This window comes from Stegostoma tigrinum, chromosome 22 (assembly GCF_030684315.1).
Source record: "Stegostoma tigrinum isolate sSteTig4 chromosome 22, sSteTig4.hap1, whole genome shotgun sequence".
NCBI classification, from domain to species: Eukaryota; Metazoa; Chordata; class Chondrichthyes; order Orectolobiformes; family Stegostomatidae; genus Stegostoma; species Stegostoma tigrinum.
The window spans coordinates 22,928,247-22,949,623 of record NC_081375.1 but is presented as its reverse complement, the minus strand read 5'-3'; the positions used below and the strand labels follow the sequence as shown (position 1 = coordinate 22,949,623).

At 42.0% G+C, this 21,377-nt stretch overlaps 2 protein-coding genes across 3 annotated transcripts in view; one reads left to right on the top strand and one right to left on the bottom strand.

Moving 5' to 3' along the window:
* Positions 1-11,481, top strand: part of fam20a (FAM20A golgi associated secretory pathway pseudokinase) — a 54,522-nt gene extending 43,041 nt beyond the window's left edge. For both annotated transcript variants that reach the window (XM_048554761.2, XM_048554760.2), the window contains 3 exons: positions 3,642-3,723; positions 7,246-7,305; positions 9,098-11,481. In XM_048554761.2, the coding sequence (XP_048410718.1) occupies positions 3,642-3,723; positions 7,246-7,305; positions 9,098-9,365 (410 nt within the window). In that variant the 3' untranslated portion in view covers positions 9,366-11,481. The remainder of the gene's footprint in view (positions 1-3,641; positions 3,724-7,245; positions 7,306-9,097) is intronic.
* A 6,833-nt stretch (positions 11,482-18,314) lies between these two features.
* Positions 18,315-21,377, bottom strand: part of LOC125463742 (platelet-derived growth factor subunit A-like) — a 91,268-nt gene continuing 88,205 nt past the window's right edge. The window contains exon 7 of the mRNA XM_048555377.2: positions 18,315-18,777. Within this exon, the coding sequence (XP_048411334.1) occupies positions 18,735-18,777 (43 nt within the window). The 3' untranslated portion in view covers positions 18,315-18,734. The remainder of the gene's footprint in view (positions 18,778-21,377) is intronic.

The window sequence follows — 21,377 nt, the reverse complement described above, 5'->3', positions numbered from 1 at the left end:
CTTCCTCCGGTACATTGATGACTGTATCGGCGCCGCCTCTTGCTCCCCAGAGGAGCTCGAACAGTTCATCCACTTCACCAACACCTTCCACCCCAACCTTCAGTTCACCTGGGCCATCTCCAGCACATCCCTCACCTTCCTGGACCTCTCAGTCTCCATCTCAGGCAACCAGCTTGTAACTGATGTCCATTTCAAGCCCACCGACTCCCACAGCTACCTAGAATACACCTCCTCCCACCCACCCTCCTGCAAAAATTCCATCCCCTATTCCCAATTCCTCCGCCTCCACCGCATCTGCTCCCACGATAAGACATTCCACTCCCGCACATCCCAGATGTCCAAGTTCTTTAAGGACCGCAACTTTCCCCCCACAGTGATCAAGAACGCCCTTGACCGCGTCTCCCATTTTTCCCGCAACACATCCCTCACACCCCGCCCCCGCCACAACCGCCCTAAGAGGATCCCCCTCGTTCTCACACACCACCCTACCAACCTCCGGATACAACGCATCATCCTCCGACACTTTCGCCATTTACAATCCGACCCCACCACCCAAGACATTTTTCCATCCCCACCCCTGTCTGCTTTCCGGAGAGACCACTCTCTCCGTGACTCCCTTGTTCGCTCCACACTGCCCTCCAACCCCACCACACCCGGCACCTTCCCCTGCAACCGCAGGAAATGCTACACTTGCCCCCACACCTCCTCTCTCACCCCTATCCCAGGCCCCAAGATGACATTCCACATTAAGCAGAGGTTCACCTGCACATCTGCCAATGTGGTATACTGCATCCATTGTACCCGGTGTGGCTTTCTCTACGTTGGGGAAACCAAGCGGAGACTTGGAGACCGCTTTGCAGAACACCTCCGCTCAGTTCGCAACAAACAACTGCACCTCCCAGTCGCAAACCATTTCCACTCCCCCTCCCATTCTCTAGATGACATGTCCATCATGGGCCTCCTGCACTGCCACTATGATGCCACCCGAAGGTTGCAGGAACAGCAACTCATATTCCGCCTGGGAACCCTGCAGCCTAACGGTATCAATGCGGACTTCACCAGTTTCAAAATCTCCCCTTCCCCTACTGCATCTCTAAACCAGCCCAGTTCGTCCCCTCCCCCTACTGCACCACACAACCGGCCCAGCTCTTCCCCCCCACCCACTGCATCCCAAAACCAGTCCAACCTGTCTCTGCCTCCCTAACCGGTTCTTCCTCTCACCCATCCCTTCCTCCCACCCCAAGCCGCACCCCCAGCTACCTACTAACCTCATCCCACCTCCTTGACCTGTCCGTCTTCCCTGGACTGACCTATCCCCTCCCTACCTCCCCACCTATACTCTCTCCACCTATCTTCTTTACTCTCCATCTTCGGTCCGCCTCCCCCCCTGTCCCTATTTATTCCAGTTCCCTCTCCCCATCCCCCTCTCTGATGAAGGGTCTAGGCCCGAAACGTCAGCTTTTGTGCTCCTGAGATGCTGCTTGGCCTGCTGTGTTCATCCAGCCTCACATTTTATTATCATGGTTTCTGGGCACGTTTTGTCTGTTTGTTTGCGTTTGTTGCTGAGAAATTGGTGGACTGTGTTCATTGGGTACCTGTTCTTTTGGAATATGCTGTATAGGTGATTTTCTTCTGCTCTTCGTAGTTCCTCTGTGCTGCAGTGTGTGTGGTGGCTCGTTGGAATAATGTTCTAATGCAGCTTCATTTGTGGGTGTTGGGATGGTTGCTCCTGTAGTTCAGTATTTGGTCCGTATGTGTTGTTTTCCTGTGGACGCTGATTTGAAGTTCCCCATTGGCTGTTCACTCTACTAATCACCTATACAGTGTATTCAGTTGAGAACTGTCTGTGCATTGATTTATAAGAGATTTCAAGACTAAATGTAACATTATTTAAGGTGAGAGGAGAGGAATTTAAAAAATACATGAGGCAAATTTTATACACAGAGGGTGGTTCATATGCAGAATGAATTTCCTGAGGAAGTGGTGGAGGCAGGTACAATTACAATGTTTAAAAGACATTTGAATAGATACATGAATAGGAAAGGTTTTGGGGGATATGGGCCAGGAGCAGGGAGGTGGGATTAGTTTAGTTTGGGATTATATTCGGCATGGACTGGTTGAATGGAAGGGTCTGTTTTCGTGCTGAATGACTCTATGACTCGATTAAACACCACTTTTACCCCCAGTATTCACAACCCAAATGTGTCATTCCATCACACCTCAGCACGTAACTGAGTCAGGAGGTACTTTGTGTGTTCTCTAGGTTGTGAGGAAGTAGGTCAATAATTAGACTTGGACTCAAAAGGTGTGTTTTTTTCGTTTATTATTATCCTGTCATTTCTGTTGATTTATGCATAATGAGGGATATTGGGAAAAGGCAGGGTCAATTCAGCTGTGATATCATTTGAGCCAACTCACTGGACAATACTAAAACACTAAGATTGGCCAAGATTGACCAGAGGAATCTTCATTAGAATGTCCTCGGCACATTTTGGAAGAAAAAACAAAGTCCTATCACCATATAACAAACAAAAACGACAGTACAATGCAAACAAAAATAATTTTAAAATGAGGAATGAGGTACATGTAACAAAACAGGCAGAATTTGCACTTTAATGTAGTTAAAGATGATTGCGACGCAGGCAATTACTCAAAATAATCACCAGGAATAGCGAACTCCACTAGAGGGAGCTCAATGCAGAGAAGAATGTCGCTTTGATCCTGTTTTGATTGAACTTGTTCTTGTAAGCTGTGTTCCACTAACAAGGTACGCACGTCAGTTCTGAAAATGAAACCCTTGTTTCTTTTTAAGGTGTAAAGATATTTATTTTGAGTTGTTGCCATTTTGGTTAGTGATTGAAAGTAGGTGAAATGATTTTGCACACATCAAATCTCCATATCTAGTCCAAGATCATTGTTTTGTTTTGTCCGGAAGAAAAGTATTTGAGAGATCAGAATAGATGTATTGAGTGGCTCTTGCTCGCAGAGTATTTTACTGATAGAGCTAATTGAGCACCTCCCAGAAGCCAAGACAAGTGTCACATGGAACAAGACCGAATTCTGTTATTTGAGGTTACCCCTTTCAATCCCAGTCTTAATCGACTGTGGAGTCCACAGCATCACTTTGAAAGATCTTCCAATCAGAAGCAACACAAATTGTTGAAAGAATTAATCTGCATCATTCTTAGCCCAAACCTCTAGAGCACTCCTCCCAAATCTTTCCACCTTTCTAGTTGTTTGCCCACCCTTGAAGCTTCTTCAAAACATCTTAAAATCTGCTTTACTGCATCTCTTAATGCTTTGATTTCTGCTTCTGGGAAGTATTTTGAGACATGTTCAATCTTAAAAGTTTTTTTGGTGACTGTTAGGAAAGTGAGCTGCTGAAGGATTTTAAAATATTTTATGATGTCACTAGACAAGGACAACGCAAGGAGACTCAGCAGAATTACTAAAAATTCAGTGATTAATATTGATAATTAATGGCATCTTTAGTGGATCATTAAGTGTCAAGCTCATTAAAGACTAGGGTAGCCATCTGAACAGCTAGAGCTGAATTTCAAAAACAATCTCTGAATAGAAATTTAGGCCTGATGGAAATTTTCTACTGCTAGTTATAACAATGTTTCTAAATCTGTTTCCAGGAAATATGGATCGACATCACTTTGAGGTCTTCAAGAAGTTTGGAAAGGATGGCTACATCATCCACTTTGACAATGCCAGGGGGTAAAGAATTTCTGCAACTCATACATAAAGCAAACAAGTAGAAAGCATAATAACTTTTAATGGACATTCCTGCTTACCAGCAATTAACACAATTGCTGAATGTAAAATTGACCCATGAAATTATCTGCATTCGTACAAACTAAACTCTGTAAACTTTCTGCAATTCGTGATTGGACACTGTATCCAAACCCAAAATCAAAACAGACAAATGTGTGTATGAGAAATCAAGAGCAAATATCATTAATGCTGGAAATTTAAAATATAAAACAAAGTCAGACAGCTTCTGTGAAGCGAGAGAAAAATGTTCACATATCAGGCCAATAACTGTTCATCAGAACTGGAATAAGTTTGAGAGGTTACAAATTAGGAGGTATGAAAGAACTCAGAGGGTCAGGGCAAGAATAAAAGGGAAAATCTGTGATAGACTGGAAAGCAGGAGAGATTAAATGACAAAAGGGATGATGATACTGGGACAAATAAAGATATTAGAGATAGGGTTGGAGGAGGAGTTCAGCATTTGTGCCAAAGTTGCCACAGAAGTGCAGAAGAATTTTCAACACATCTCATTTTGTTTGATAATAAAATGTGAGGCTGGATGAACACAGCAGGCCAAGCAGCATCTCAGGAGCACAAAAGCTGACGTTTCGGGCCTAGACCCTTCATCAGAGAGGGGGATGGGGGGAGGGAACTGGAATAAATAGGGAGAGAGGGGGAGGCGGACCGAAGATGGAGAGCAAAGAAGATAGGTGGAGAGGGTGTAGGTGGGGAGGTAGGGAGGGGATAGGTCAGTCCAGGGAAGACGGACAGGTCAAGGAGGTGGGATGAGGTTAGTAGGTAGCTGGGGGTGCGGCTGGGGGTGGGAGGAAGGGATGGGTGAGAGGAAGAACCGGTTAGGGAGGCAGAGACAGGTTGGACTGGTTTTGGGATGCAGTGGGTGGGGGGGAAGAGCTGGGCTGGTTGTGTGGTGCAGTGGGGGGAGGGGATGAACTGGGCTGGTTTAGGGATGCAGTGGGGGAAGGGGAGATTTTGAAATATTTTCAACCACTATTTCCTGTTAGTTTCCCACTTTACAGTGTCCTGCCCAGCTATGAACTGCTATCGTAATTATTCAGGTGTGCATTTTGTGTTTTGTGGGACATCACTCTGGTAACACCACCTTTAGATCTAGACAAGAAATGTTCTGACAAGTGTGTCAACAACTATCCATTATCATTGGTAGAGAAGGCTTGCTTTCTACTTCTCTTACTTCTGGATTCATTTTCTGACGGGAAAGTCCTAAGTTATTTGATTTCTTATTGCATGCAGCAGAGGGTGGGAGGATAGAAACATCTGGCCTAGCTGTGAACTGCAAATTATCAAAAGGGAATTTAGGAAAAAGTCTTCAAGATCATTAAAATGCTGAGCAAGCACAAAGCTGGATCCTTGCCCATTGAGAACACAATTTCAGCTGTGCTGAAGGAAACATTTTAAAAATATTGTTGGCTAGTGCAATGCTAAAGACAGCTTTCCTGGTTTAGCTCTGAGTGTTGCACTATTTATTTTCTCAAGTGGGTTTTTAATGGTGATTCCTGACAGCTTGTCTCAGGTATAGTAAGCCATTGGAAACTGGCAGACTTAGCAACTGAGCTGGGCATACATTTGTTCTGGTGCTGCACTTCAGAGGTAATTTTCTCAAAAATAGTAAAGGAAAGCTGTCAGAATATACAAGGACTTCTGATAATCAGGATTGCAAATAACAATCAGAAAGTGAACGTAGAGGAATCTCGATTCAGGAAACATACAATCAAACATACCCCTGCGGTTTTAATTATAAAAGTAAATCTGCATTCTATTAGAGTAATATAAAATCAGCAGTCCGTTGTCACTATTTCCAAAAGGTGTGTCTGAAATGAGAAGGCAGACAGTCTGGATTATTTGTAACTAGTCTAGGCTAGCTTTGTAACATACCTGCAAGTGATTTCTGTGGTGAGAACCTTGTTTCTTTTAAATATTTCATTAATGATCAGAAGAGACAAAGTGTATCTCAGACTCTTGTTAAAAAAACACAATTTGGAGAAACAAAGCTTTAGCATACAGGCTGCTGTCAACCAGGATGACCCCTGATTGCTTGGGGTGACATGGTGCCTCGGTGGTTAGTGCTTCTGCCTTATAACACCAGGTTCCTGGGTTCAATTCCAACCTGGGGTGACTATCTGTGTGGAGTTTGCACATTCTCCCAATGGCTGTATGAGTTTCCTCCATGTGCTTCTGTTTCATTCCACAGTTCAAAGGTGTGCAGATTAGATGGATTGGCCATGCTAGAATTGTCCATAGTGACAAGAAATGTGCAGGCTAAGTGGATTAGCCATGGTGGTTTGCATATGGGGATAGGACGGCGGTGCTAGATCTGGCTGGGATGCTGTTTTGAGGGTTGATCTGGGCCTGATGGGCTGAATGACCTCTTTACACACTAAATAGGGATTCTATGATAAGCTACAACCTTTTGAGAATCAGTTTGTTTCTGATATTAGAACATGACAGGGTCAAAAATCAATCATGTTATTGGGTCCGTCCAAAACGTAGAGTCATTGTTCAGCTTTGCAGTTCAATGGTCTAGGTAGCAGTAACACTGCATTACAGTAAAATATTGCTTTATGGCATCATTGAGACTCAAGCACCAGTTTAGTCTAGTAATTCAATGGTTTTGTTCATATTAACGGATAACTTAAGACTTCCTAATTCCAAACAAAAAAGGTCAGTTACTTATAGTAAAATATCTTCACTTTTTTTTGGAAATTCTGTACTGTTATAAGCAACTCCTTGGCTGTCACAATCCTTTTTTTTTGTCATCACCTTTGTTATGACGCCATGCATCTTTAATACATTAAAACATCCTTTGTTGCTTAACAGGACCATTATTAAACAAAATTTGACACCAAAACATATCAGGAGATATTTGGACTGATGACTAAAAGCTTGATCTAAAAGTTTTTAAGGAGAATCATAAATGAGGAAAGGGGTAGCAATACAAAGGGTTTTATAGAGACCATTACAAAATAATGAGAATTTTTAAATCGAGCATTTCTGGACCAGAAGTCAAAGTAGCTGAGCAACTTGAGGGTAATACATGAATGGGACTTGGTGTGAGTTTGGACATGATCATGAGAGTTTGGGATGAGTTCAAGTTCATGTGGGGTGGAAAATAGGAAGTCAGCCAGGACAGCAACTTTACGGTTTGAGGTTACAAAAGCGTGGATGGTAATTTCAGCAGCAGATGAGCTGACATGGGGTCAGACTCATTAATCCATTAACTGTGATGTAATATTGCTAACATTTCATGGACAGAAAAATTAAAGAGTGCGTGATTGCACAAAATAACAAATAGATGAAAGTGCATTGTTGGGCTTACGTGGGAATCCATACTGACAATAAACCAACCTTAATTAATGTCTGTATCTCAACTTGATGACCATATCTGGATAACAATGCTTTCTTTCCCATTTCAGCAAACCAGCTTTTAAAGCATTCCTTTATTTTTCTTAGGTTTGGGAAACACTCACATGATGAACTCTCCATACTTGCCCCTCTGACTCAGTGCTGCAGGTAATCTCTCAGAACAGTCAGAATGACATCTTATAGATGAGGACAAATTCATTCAAACATGTGTTATACCTGTGTCTGGGTCATAAGATGCGTATGAAACATATTAATTTAGCCATGAGACCATCTGTGCCTAATCTGGACATGCATTGGTTCTGCTGTTACTTTTTGACCCAAGGTCAGAGGATCAATTTTTAAAAAATAGTCAGCAATAATTTAAATCTGTAAGAATGAGACTCCACTCATGTAAAATGTAATTTTCATTGCCAGAGAGGTTGATTTGCAGTAATTAAGACATTAGCCTATTAAAAATTCGCTTACCCTTGAAAGGAACTTTCTCACGTATAGTATGTTCAGTGGGTATGAACTGGGTACGTACATCAAATCTATGGTCCCTGTGTCACTACAGTGTGGAGCTGGATGAACACAGCAGGTCAGGCAGCATCTGAAGAGCAGAAGAGTTGATGTTTCAGGTCGGGACACTTCATCAGAACTCGGAGGCGGAGGGAGCTGGGAAATAAATAGTAGGAGAAAGGGTAGGGATGGTGATAGGTGAGTGCACGTAGGAGTAATGGGGATTGGTCAGTGGGAAGGGTGGAGCGGATAGTGGAAAAGAAAATTGACAGATTGTGTCAGGTCAAAGAGGCGGGAGGGAGGGTTGGATTTGAGATGAAGCCAGTGGTGGGGAGATTTTGAAACTGCTGAATTCTGTGTTCAGGATTGTAGGCTCCTGAGGCGAAATATGAGATGTCATTCCTCCAGCTTGCGTGTGGTGTCACTGTGACAGTGGAGGAGGCCCAGGATGGACATGTCACCAAGGAAGTGGGAGGGGGAGTTAAAATGGTTAGCAATTGGAAGGCCTTGTTGATTATAGCATTCGGAACAGACGCTCTGGTAATCAATCACTGAGTCTATCCTTGGTCTCACCAATGTAGAGGAGGCCACACCAGAAGCAACAGATACAGTAGACCAGGCTGGAGGATGTACAGGTGAACCTCTGTCAGATATGGAAAGTTTGTCTTGGGCCTTGGATGGAGGTGTGCAGGGTGGTGTAGGGGCAGGTATAGAACCCCCTGCAGATGCAAGGAATGGTGTCAGTGCAGGTGGGTTAGTGGGGAGTGTGGACTGGATGAGGGAGTCGCGGAGTGAGCGGTCCCTACAAAAGACAGATGGGGGTGGAGAGGGAAATATATCTTTGGTGATGGGGTCGGATTGTAGGTGGCAGAGTATGATGTGCTCGATGGGGATGTTGGTGGGGTGGCGTGTGAGGACCAGGGGAAGTCTCTGCCCTTGTTTTTATTGGGGAGAGGGGATGTGAGGGCAGAAGTGCGGGAAATGCAAGAGATGCAGTTCAGGGCATTTTGGATCAATGGAGCAGGGATGTTAAAGTCCTTGAAGCAGGAGGACATCTGGGAGGTCTGGGAGTGGAACTCTCCATCTTGGGAGCAGTGGCGAAGGCAGAGGAATTGGCAGTAAGAGATCGCAGAGTTGCAGGAGGGTGGGTCAGAGGAGATGTAGTCAAGGTAACTATGGGAATGGGTGGGTTTGAAATGGCCTTTGTGTGTTTAAACACCAAACCTCTCAGTGAGGTGTCTCTGTAGGAACTATAGTAGAAACTTTAAAACAACAACTTACAAACATCCACTTCTAATGTACCTACACAGACTCAAGAAGTTGCTATCTGATTGGATTCACCGCTCAGGAGTAAGATGCTCTCCCTATTATTCTTGATGCAAAATCCAGTGCAATAGATTATCAACTGAAGACCCTAATCGATGTACTGTTTACGTTACAGAATAAAGAAGTCAACACTCTTACGCTTGAAGCTCTTGTCACAGCCAGATTATCGTTTGAGTGATGTTATGCGGGAATCCTTGCTTCATGATGCTCTCAGTCCAGTACTGACAGAGCCTCACCTCCTTGCCCTCGATAGACGGCTGCAGGCCGTGCTGAATGCAGTCCAGAAATGTTTACAGCACCATGGAGCTGACGACGTGATCAAGGATGATGTGGGAGATGAGTTTGACTACATGGATTTTAACAGCAGTGCAGTGGCTAGGTAACTGGCCGACTCACATCTTGTCCATATGCTCAAGGAGAGTGAACGATAAATGGGAAGGATTGGAAACACTGTTGAGAATTGAATTCTCCCCACATTTAAACGGCAAACTTTCAGTTGATGTGGTAGATTTTGTTTTTGTTTGTGCCACTTTCGATTTTTTTCCAAAGATGCACTTCTGTTGACCGACACGTAGTAATATTTAAGACTGCACAATTTTGTCCATCTCTGTAGCCTGGCTGCCGAAAGTGGTTGCTCAGAATACAAAGTGTGGAACTTCCTCAAAATTATTCAGATTTGCTGCTGAAGATTCATGGATTCATTTTTTGTTGTCTGAGCCAATAGATGGAGCACCAGCTCATCGGTTCATTACTGCACTAAACTGGGTGACGAAATCACACTGCCCATCTCACCCAGCTGTAGGAGCCTCTGCTGCTCCAAGTTGGGCACTTTGACAGTGAATTTCATTCTGCCAACTGTAACGTTTTAGATGGGGCTCTCACACTTTGTTAATTACGAACCTGTTATAAGGCAGGTGGGGGGGGGGGTTGGAAGTGGTGGGTGGTGGAACATGATTACAGCTTTAGTCCTGCCATTTGCTTTGCACTGGAAACCTGAAGGCCTTAAAAAAACTAACTGGGTGGCAATTAGTTATTGGGCAGTTAGCCTGGTATGCCAGATGCCAGACCATTCATTGGGAGGCCCATTCCATTTTGACAGCAGTTGCTCAGCGGATTGCATGATCTACCCACCAGAGGTCAGTGTAACAGCCACTGAGATTTACTGAATTGAGTGTACGTGGTGCAAGCCTGTACCCAGCAAATGCTCAGCACTACGCTGGGATTCTGTGTCCACTATAAAATCCTGATTTACATCAGCTAATGAGATAACCCAATCAGCATGTTTGCGGAGGTCCACGTTAAAACAGTGGGGATGTTCCAGCGCATAGCCAGGCTGGATATGAAGAGGCCCAGGCAGTGGGCTGTGGCTCCTTGCTACCTGTCTGACTCTGTTCCCTGGTTTTGTTTGTGCCTGGCTGTCCTTGGAGAGGGAGCATGTGGTGTCCGTCAATGCTCTCGATGCCTTTAGAGAAAGGTGGGCACTGCGGATATACAGTGCTTTATTTCCCCCTCCAACTCCATTTTGTTGTAGTCCCTTCCTGCTTTCCCTACCCCTCACCTTTGATGGTTTGCATTGCCATAATGGGTTTTGTGTGTGAATACTAAATTGGATACATGGGTGCTTATACCAGTGGTGATTTCTATTAAAATGAAACGAAAATGATTGGGGAGCAGAAATGAGTGGTTACTGCTGGGGTTGACTGTCTTCATTTTAACACTGCCACTAGCTGGAATGAAACTCACTGTAATAATTCCCACATTGGGACTCACAGGAGCAAGTGGGAAAACAGACCGAGAGACCTGAGTTCAAGTCTCACCTGTTCCAGGGGAGTGTAATAATATCTCTGAACAGGTTGATTAGAAAAATAGGTTAGACTTTTTAAAAAAGTTTGATATATTAGAGTGCAAACTGGACTTTGAAATTCTAGAAATTTTGGGACACCCCACTCAGAACAAAATGGTCTCTTGCCTCTGTAACCAGATGGGCGACACACTCATTTAATTTAGTTTTGTGTGTACTTATCTATGTAAGCGTTTTGTGTCACGTCTGCAGATACCACGTTAGTCCTTTTACAAGCCTCAAATAGTCATCATCTCCACTTAATTTACTACTTGCTGACAACTCAGATATTCTGACAGTAAATACTCACTTTGCTGTGTCAGTTGTTTTTTCATTCAAACTGTCAGATAACTCAAATTTTGTTGAGCAGATAAATGATTTAGAATTGAAAAGGAGGAATTAACAGCAAAGCACTTGCTAAATGCTGTTCCCTACCACTTGACTAGAGGTGACGTTATGGAGTTGGAACAGTTGTATGGCAATTTCTAACATTTTATTAAAGAAGGGAAAGGAATTCATTCTTTTATGACTTTTGTGATTCTGGTAACTTGTCCTATTCTTGTAGGGCCATGATTGATAAGCATGTGCCAACCTGCAAAAATGTCCTTCAGCAAACAACAGTAACAAACCTCAATATATAAGCCTAATCGCATAAAGAAGCCCTGGAAAGGCAGCAGCCATCAACAGCTGGCTGTGTATAAATTCAGAATCCTCCCCCACCTCAGCTCATTATCTCAGCCATGACCCAAGCCACACAGTGACTGGTATTTAAAGTAGTTGACAGGGTTCTTGGTACTACATCACCTATTTTTGGGAATGCTGGGTATATATAGTGCCTCTCAGCAGCAGGCCTCCCCTGGTATCAAGGATATCTATAGCAGAAAGCCCAACTCCAAAAGATGTCAGCCTCCATTTCTGAAGAAGTGTCAGCTTTCCTGCTCCTCTGGTGCTGCTTGACCTGCTGTGTCCCTCCCAGCTCCACACTGTGTTATCTCTGACTCCAGCATCAGCAGTTCCTACTATCTCTCAGCAGTAGTGCCACCAGTGAGCCTCTGGTTGTTTCTGGTACTGCACTCACCTAAAGCCAAGAAATGCCAAAGGAGCAAGGCCACAAGGAGAAGGGTATTGTGGAGGAATGAGGGCAGAGGGGTGGTTTTCAATAGCCCTTCAGTTTCTTTGATTAGGCTGTGCCTTTGAAAAATGAACCCCTCTCCCCTCCACCTTGGGAAATCTCCACCAACCATTACATGCAGTGCCTTTTGTATAGCAAGTCATGCACCAGCTGATAGATTAATTAATTGACGTGAATTGACCACTTTACGGCCTAATTCAGCCGCAGTCCTAAAGGCTGTCCACAAGCCTCCCAATCCCACACTTAATCAGGGCAGAGATAGGAAGGAGGTAGAGTCTCCACCCACCATTTTCCAGTCAATTAAAAGCCCCCCAACCAGTTCTACCCTGTAACCGTATCACAATAAAAATCTGCCATTTCTTTCTGATTTCATCAAAACAAAACAATAATACTTCCTTCTCTCTGAGCAACTCTTTGTGCTAGAATCCTTCCTTGCTTTTTTTTTCACGTTCATCTGAATTCACTTAGCCACACAATTACAACACAACCATAGAATTGTTACAGTGCAGAAGGAGGCCATTCAGCCCATCATGCTTGTACTGGCTTGGTGCTGAATTTCTGCATTTTCCCTTCTACCCTACACATTGTTTCTATTTAAATAATAATCCAAAGCTGACTTAAATTCCTCGATTGAACCTGCCACACCACACTTGCAGGCTGTGCATTCCAGATCCTAACTACATGCTGTGTGGAAATACCGTACAACATCAGAGCAGAAATAGGTAATTCAGCCCATCAAATCTGTTGATCCATTCAGTGTGATCATGATTGATCTGATAGTCCTCTACTTCTCCCCATAATCTTTGATTCTCCTACTGATGAAACTGTGGGCTAACAATGCTAGCCCACCGTTCTTCCTGCCTGTCCTTCTGAAAAGTCACATAACCCTCAATATATCCCAGCACTGATTTCCTTGTAATCATAACCCTGAATATTTGCCAGCTTTAATCTCCTTGTAACCATAACTCTGTAATAGCAGTAAGATCACACCCTGTATTCATGCCATTAATTATTTTTTTCTTCTAAATACTACACACATCCAACAATGAACCATTAACTTTGTATTTTACCAATTGTTTTCCACCAACTATTTTTACATTTTCCCTTACTGAGCCACTCAGGGTATCAATATCCAAACAGCTGCTTTTTAATGCTGCCATATTCCCTTGAATTGTTTGTCAGCTTACATTTCCATGCTCCCATTCACTTGACCTCTCTAATTAGTTTAAAGGCCCTCTCTTATTGCCTAGTTATTTGATTTGACAAGACACTGGTCCCAGCCTATCCATTGTGACAGCTCCCCTCTACTTCAGTATTGCTGCCAGGACCCAGTGAACTGGAACCCATTTCAAAAAGGGTTATTCTCACCACAGAAGCATTCTTTTGCAAAACAAATCACAACACAGGAAATATTTAAAAAATTTACCTCCGCTCAGAACAACCAACAATATTTACTGAGGCAGCATCACCTTTCCAACATGCTGGTAGCATAAATTGGTTAAAGTTCACACGCTTTCATTCTGCAAGTGGCCATGAGCTTGTTTTTCCTTCTGATCTCAAAATTTCCAAAGCTGCTGAGGCCTCCAGTCCTGTTGTTTCATTGGATTTCACAGGTACACCGATGTGATTCCAACTTTTTCCCAATGTGCTGCGTATAAGCTCAGACTTGACTTGGTTGGAGACATTCCTGAAGATTTGTTCATGTGATGATCCCTGGTGCATCCTCAGCCTCACTGAATGTTACTTCATCTAATTTCTACAATTTCCTTTAGAGTGTTGGTTTTCTTATTTTTTTGTTGTGGTTTATTGATGGTGCCCTATAAGGGGGTGCCTACTACATCCCTCAAATATTTGGTTTGAAACCTGTCATTAAATGTTAAAAAGAAAGGAACTAGAATGATTGAATCCTGTTGAATTAAGAATCTTTACTTCTGGTTCTGTAGGAGCAGTTGTTGTGTGAGACGTTGTCAAAGCTAAGAGTGCAAACACAGTTAGCTCTAGATGGGAAATTAAAATTGTCACCTCTGATTCAACACTGTCCACGTCTCAGTGCTGCCCCCCCCCCCGCTCAGTGCTGCCTCCCCCTCAGTGCTGCCACTCTCTCAGTGCTGTCTGCCCCACCCCCGTCAGTGCTGCCCCCTCTCTGGGCTGCACCTGTCTCAGAGCTGCCCACTCACAGTACTGCCTCCTCACAGTGCTGCTCCTGTCTCAGTGCTACCCCCTCACAGTGCTGCCCCCGTCTCTGTTCTGCCCCCATCTCTGTGCTGTCTGCTTCTGTCTCAGTTTTGTCCCCCTCTCGGTGCTGCCCCTGTCTCTGTGATACTCTTGCCTCTGTGTTGCCCCTCTCTCTGTGTTGCCCTCTCTAGGTTTTCCCCATGTGTTGCCCTGTGTCTCAGTGTTACATTGCTCCATTTTCCTAAGGCCCTTGTTTCCTCATGTTAGTGTTTCCTCAGGCTTTATAAGTCAGTCCATTGTCTCTGTCCAACCGCTGTTTGGCAAAACACCCTGACTCCCTGCTCCTGTTTCTTGAAGCAGCTGTCAGGAGTTACCCCAGTCTATGATCACCCCATCCACAGTAACTCCACTGTAACGTACCACTGGCTTGCTCATCCAGGAAGCAGTTCCATAAAACATAGAAGCTGGATTTGCTGTAAAGCCAATATATGTAGATGTAAACTGGCATTCTGCACTGAGCAGCCAGCAGCAGAGATCAAGAAATGAATCACCAATATAAATACACTTCCACTATGATCTGAACAGTTGAGGAAGACTTATGCAGGTTGTTGCTTGAACAATGCATTCCTCAGCACATCGTTTTCATACATACTCCCTTTCTCTTTGAAGTTAACTGGCCAGGTTACTCATTGGACTGGTGAAGACATTAAACAATTAGTTCCCATTTCACCATCAGCACCTTCCCTTTGTCGCCATAAAGCTAAGCATTCCCACATTCTTTGACTCAATATTAGCAATTGCGGTGGAGTTAGAATCATGCTTAGATTTTAGCTGTAAACTACAACCTGACCAAAACTTCTCTATTTTTAGAGAAAATAAATGTCTGTTTCTCACATGAAAATAATAACTAAAGGAATTGAAAAATATATTTTCTCCAACAATTTTCATATTGATATCTCAGGACACTTTTGCTGATTCGGACTCAGCTCTCCTATGAATGAAAATATCACCTTGTCTGTCCTTGCTCCCAAGAAGATGCTAGTGTCATGGTCATGATCAGAGGCACTGTTTATGATGTGGGGACATGCGGTCAAATTCTCACTGAGACAGCTAACGTAATTTAAAATCAATTAAATTTTGGGATATGAAGTTAGTGTCAGATATAAAATCCATATAATTCACCCATGTCCTTTAGGGAAGGAACTCTGCCATCCTTACCTGCGTTGTAGTTGGTTCTTAATTGGGTCTGGGTGAGATGCTCTTCAGAGAGTTGGTGCAGACATGGACCAAATAGCCTCTATCTGCACAGTAGGGATTCTAGGACACTATGATTCTATCGTTTTAAATGGTCCAGCAAAGCATTCAGTTCAAGGGTAATTAGCAACAGGCAAGACATTGCTAATGATACCCACATCCTATGGAAGAAACAAGTTTTTAAAAATTACACTTAACACTAACCTCATTTGGTGCTTGAGGAATGAAGGGTCATGCTGGTAAATGGGATCCATTTGCTTATTTTGTGAAATAGTCTGATGGAAATCTCTGTCATAATTGCAGTTAACATACTGTCTTGAGTTGGAGATTTCAGATCCACACTTAGGCCCATTCAATAGGTGCAACCTTGATTGAACCCAATTCCAATTAAAATTTTGTAATGCGTTCAAAAGAGTTTTCATTATAGATTTAGACTTAGTTTCTTGGTCAATATTTACATGTGCATTATGGAGTCAATTCAGTTATTTGCAAAGCAGCTGAAAAATACTTGCTGAGATGAAAAACATAGCTACATGTAGAATGTTATAAAGCAGAGATTGACTCTCCCCCCACCCCCGGCTTAGGACCAACACTAAAACACCTGAAGAAGAGTGTCTCGCCCTATAATCTGTAAAAGGAGTGTGAAAAGTGGTGTAACTTGCCTTTTAGCAACTTTTATTGATTAAATAAAGTAAATTCCTGACACTCACTTTAAAATCAACAAGAAACTATTTATTTATCTAGCTCTAACAGTGAACAAATTAACTTAACTAATAACAAACTGAATAAATCCCTTCTAACTACAACTATTCCCAAATAAAGCATGATTCTAATGGTATACTGTTCGAATAAATACAACTCCCACTCAGTTAAAAAGTTAAGAATTTAGTCTCTTGAAATTACAGCCAGGTTGTGTGTCTTACGGAATGTTCTGTGCCTTCTCTGTTGATTCTTCTGTCCACAATATTAATTAGTTGTGCCATTGGTACCACTATTATTTAGATAGTGCTTTCTCTAGGATATAGAGGCTGTGAGGCCCAGCGATTCTGTATTGAGAGCTAGAGATGGTTAGCTCTGGTGGATGGCAGCTAGGTCTTTGTCAAACTGTCCCCTTCTTTTAATATCCTTGATGACATATCAATATTTCTTACAATAGGGTTGGTCCTATGTTGTCCAAACCATCAGATTTAAATTTAATAGGTTTTTGGTATCCAAGTGTCTGTTTTAAATTGATTAGCTAAATTCAAAAACTTGTTTTCATGGTAAAAACCACTGCTTGGCCTGCTATCTGTATGGTCTTTCGATGCAAATGTTTCAATTCTGGCGCTCTTTGCATACGTTCAAGCTGCTGCTCACAGACATCTATTTTAAACCTCTAAGCACAGAAAAAAACACATCACACAATGCCTTCACCTCTAGCATTTTATAAACTCCAAATTCTAATTTTCTGCCTCCCAATCTACAAGCACTCTGCCCAACTTCACAACAAGAACCTTGCACTGTTAATGTTTGGAAGGCCTCAGGAATTGCTTCATAGAATGAAATGAATGGAATGTGATCACTTAACTGTCAGTGTAGCACACCAGTAATATTGTTTTCCACCACTATAAGCTGACTTACAGCCTGAATTTGAACAACTGTACATTTTTATTCAGATTCACATTATAAAAGCAATTTTCTTTAGGAGATGCACCTCTCCTGTAGTCAGAGACTTACACCCTTATGTGTAAATGGGGACACAATGTTGTATTATCACTGGGCTGCTAATCCAGAGATTTAGGTAATGTTCTGGGGACTTGGGTTCAAATCCTGCCATAGCACATGTTGCAATTTGAATTCAGTAAAAAAAAATTCTGGAATTAAGACTCTAATGCTAATCATGAATCCATTGTCAATTGTTTGAATCCATCTGGTTGACAAATGCTTTTTAAGAGAAGGAAATTGCCATCTCTACCTGGCCTGGCCTACATGTAACTCCAGACCCACAGCAATATGGTTGACTATTAACCCAGTTAAGGATAGACAATAAATGCTGGCCTAGTTAGTTACACCTTAGGTTGGATGAATAAAAAAAACCTGGATTCTCAACCTTTTTACCGCTGAAGCACACTTATCCCATATTCTAAACATTCTATGGATCGCCCCTATATCATAATAAAAGTGCATGGTCTGTGTTGAAAAAGTTGTACACCTAATGGTTTATTGTTTCTTGTTATCATTCAACAAGCATTCATATGTCATGGTTAGAGTGCATCCTGGATTAGAACTTTGTATTTTCAGCAATGGCATTAGTAAAAACAGCTTTATATTAGTAGTTCATACTAAAAGGGCCAACACATTGCAGTGATACAGAAGAAATTGCTCTATCTTCAGGGAAGCATTTACAACCAGAGCTCTCATTGTCTTCAATAGATTAGGGGACTTATTGAGGATGTCGCTGTGACAAGCAGTTAATCAGAGATACATTCATTGGAGCTGATTGAAATCGGTTCATGCTCTACGACCAAAAAAGTGAACCAAAATTTTATGTGGTCACTACAGAGAATGCAAAAAACATTCCAGTAATACCTGTAAATCAAAAGCTGGAAGTGAGACGGAACTACGTGGCAACTGTGTGTCAGTGTGAACAAATGTATGTGAAAAATGGCACATTTTACTAAAAGATCAAAAACCATTTTCAATACCATTCTTCAGGATTTATAAAACTGTGACAGTTACCTGAATAATTCAGACTTTAGTACCATCCAAGATTAAGTATCTTTGGGAATTACTGGATTACTTTGTCAGCGCAGTTCACTGAGATTGGTGTCATCATTTATGTCCACGTATCCATTTCAGAGTAATGGAAAAAATTGTACTAACGGTTGGTTTGTTTAAATGAAGACAAGACTAAAAAAGTGTACATTTTTTTGTTTTATTATTTTACCGTTAGGAAGTTTTGTTATAAATCTTCAGTTTTTATGATAAGCCCCTCACCAGCAAAATGAAAGTTTAGAAATTAATCAAATGTCTCCTTGATTCAGAGTTCCCACTTACAGAACCAGTTCCCTCTAATTCTGTGGAACTGCTGCAAGTCACTGCCTGTGGACTGTGAAGTGTAGAAAGGTGAGGAAGCTCTTCATAGTTATTGCACATCACAAGTGGACTGGGCGGAGTCCCCAGTGATGGAGAACCCATAGCACCATCCCGATAGCCGTGGCTTCTCATTATCTTTGTGAGCTCACCCAAAAGGATGCATGCCAGCACATTCCAAAGATAGAGAGAGAATACTGCCTCCTTAATGCATGCAATATATTAGTTGTTTGTCAACTCTGTCCTTTTAGTGTTGTGTGTTGACTGTGAGATTACACATCAGTTGTTGTCAGCTGATTGTCGATAGTATTTTGGAGGGAACCTGAAAAAGAGAAACATACTGTAAGATGCTTTGTAACACTGCTGATGGTTACATGGCTGGATTCAGTTTTGCTACTTGTTCAGGGGACTGATTGTTAAATTGGCTTTGAATGCTAGCCTTTCAGTTCCAGAAGGCAGATTTAATTCAAGGCGAGGTTGATAACATCCAAACATCCTCTCCCCATTGACCATAACAACCGTAAAGCAAAATGTCTTTCATCAGTCCCAATATTGACCTGATGCTGTCACAGTGTAAGCACAGAACTTACTTTGTCTGCATCCTCATTTTGAAAAGCTGGAAATTAAGCTGGTGTGAGATATGATACCATTCTCACAGACACACAGAGCTGCTGCTCTCCATAAATTAAAGTTCTGCTACTGGAACATTTATTCTCCAAATAATTTTTCTTTTCTCAAAAGTGAAAAAATGTGTCCCTCATCCTAGTGAACACAAAGGAATTCATGTGAATGTTTCAATAGATCTTTTCAACTAATAGGAGCATGTAACTGACTAGAAAATAAGGAAAAAGCCAGATATGTGAAAATTCTACAATCACCAAATCTTAACAGAGTCTTAACATAATTACTCTGCAAATCATGCTTACAGCAATGTCCAAACAGCGTAATTTGAAGTGAAATGCTTGGGTTCCCAATCAGGATGCTGTTCACATTTTATCTTGAGTATTATTTTCAATCTGTTACTGCAAGGCAACTAACTTCTTGGGGTTGAATCATAAGAACAAAAGAAATAGGAGCAGGAGTAAGCCAGTTATCTCCTCAGTTCTGCCCCACCATTCAACATGATCATGGCTGAGTTTCCACAGGTCTCAAATCCTCTTTTGTGCCAGTTCCTCATCACTCTCAGCTCCTCAATATTGTAATAATCTGTTTACCACCTCTTTAAATCCTCTCAGTGGTCTAGCCTCCACAACTCTCTGACGTACAGAATTCCAAACATTCGAATGCCAGGAATTTTTGATTCCTCTAGTAGAAGAAATTCCTACTCATCTCAGTTTTAAATGACGTCCTTTAATCCGAAATTTTGATCCCTTGTTTGAGGCTCCCCCAGCAGTCAAACTATTCTCAACATCTACCCTAAAAGCCACTCAGAATCTTGCATGTCTTAACAAGATCTCTCCGCATTGATCAAAACTCTAATGAATGGTTAGCCATTTTCAGTAGGGTGCCGCCTTACACCAGCAATTATCCTTGTGAATCTCTTTCAAATTATGTCCAATGCCAATGCATCCTTACTTGTTTATGAAGATCAAAACTGCACAGACTATTCCAGAAGTGGCTACATGAACACACTGTCCAGTTATAACAATACTTTCCTACTTTTAAACTCAAAGCCCCTAGCAATAAAGCCCAAATTCTATTTGCTTTCTTCAGTCCTTGTTGCTAACCTTTTGTATTCTGTAGACGAGAAGACACAGATCCCTCTGCACTGCATTTATTTGGAGACTCTCTCCATTTAAATAATAATCTGCTCTTTCATTCTTCCTATTAAAGTGCTTGACATTTTACTTTCCTGCATTAAACTCCATGTGCCAGGTTTTGCTTATTCACACAACCTATCCATAATCCTTGCAGATTCTTTATATTTTCATCACAAATGCCCCCTCTGCTCACATAGGAGCTATCTTATGCAAATAGCTTTTGGAAATCTAAATACGATAAATCTATCGGTTACTATTTATCAACTCTCCTTTATATATCCTCAAAAAATGTGACAAAAAATATGAACCATGATTTCCCTTTCTCAAAGCCATGTTGAATCTGATTGTGTTAAGCTTTTTCTCAATGCTGTGCTATTTCTTCCTTAATAATGCATTCTAGCATTTTCCTAAATACAGATTTTGGTCTAATTGGCCTATTGTATCCTGCTTTCTGTCTCCACTCCTTCTTGAACAGGGTGTCATATTATTGGTTTTCCAGTCTAGTGGAACATTCCTGGCATCCAATGAGTCTGGAATATTCTGACCAATGCTTCCACTGACACTACAGCCACTTCCTTTGAAATCCTTGGATTCAGGACTTCATTGTCTGCCATCAACTACACTGCCTTATCAAATACTTTGTCTCTCATGATACAGACTGTTACAAGATCTTTCCTCCTGTGTTCACATTACTTATCTGATATCTTTGCAATTTCTTCTTTGTACTCCATCACAAAGACGGCTGCAACATATTGGTTTCAATTATCTGCCATTTCCTTGCTCCATCATATCAATTCTTCAGTTACCAATTACTCCAAGGTGCCACACTCGTTTTAACTACTCCCACTAAATTGGGTTTTTAGTTATTCACTGCTTGTTCCTAAAAAAAATCCTAATCTTCTCGTCTACTTCTAATTTTTGCTGTTCTTTGTGCCTTAGTTTTGATGGCATGCCCTTGTTGGCCTCTTTTCCTCTGATCCTCCACGTTCCACATGTTTGCACTGTATATAATTGGACATATGTCATTGATAATACGTAAAAACAGAAATGAAACAGTGATCACTTCTCATCCTGACCCTTCCTTCCCACAATTTGCATTAGGTTCACTGGCTGCCTGTTTCCTGTTGACAGAGAGGAAGACAACAAATTTTTTCATAGAACT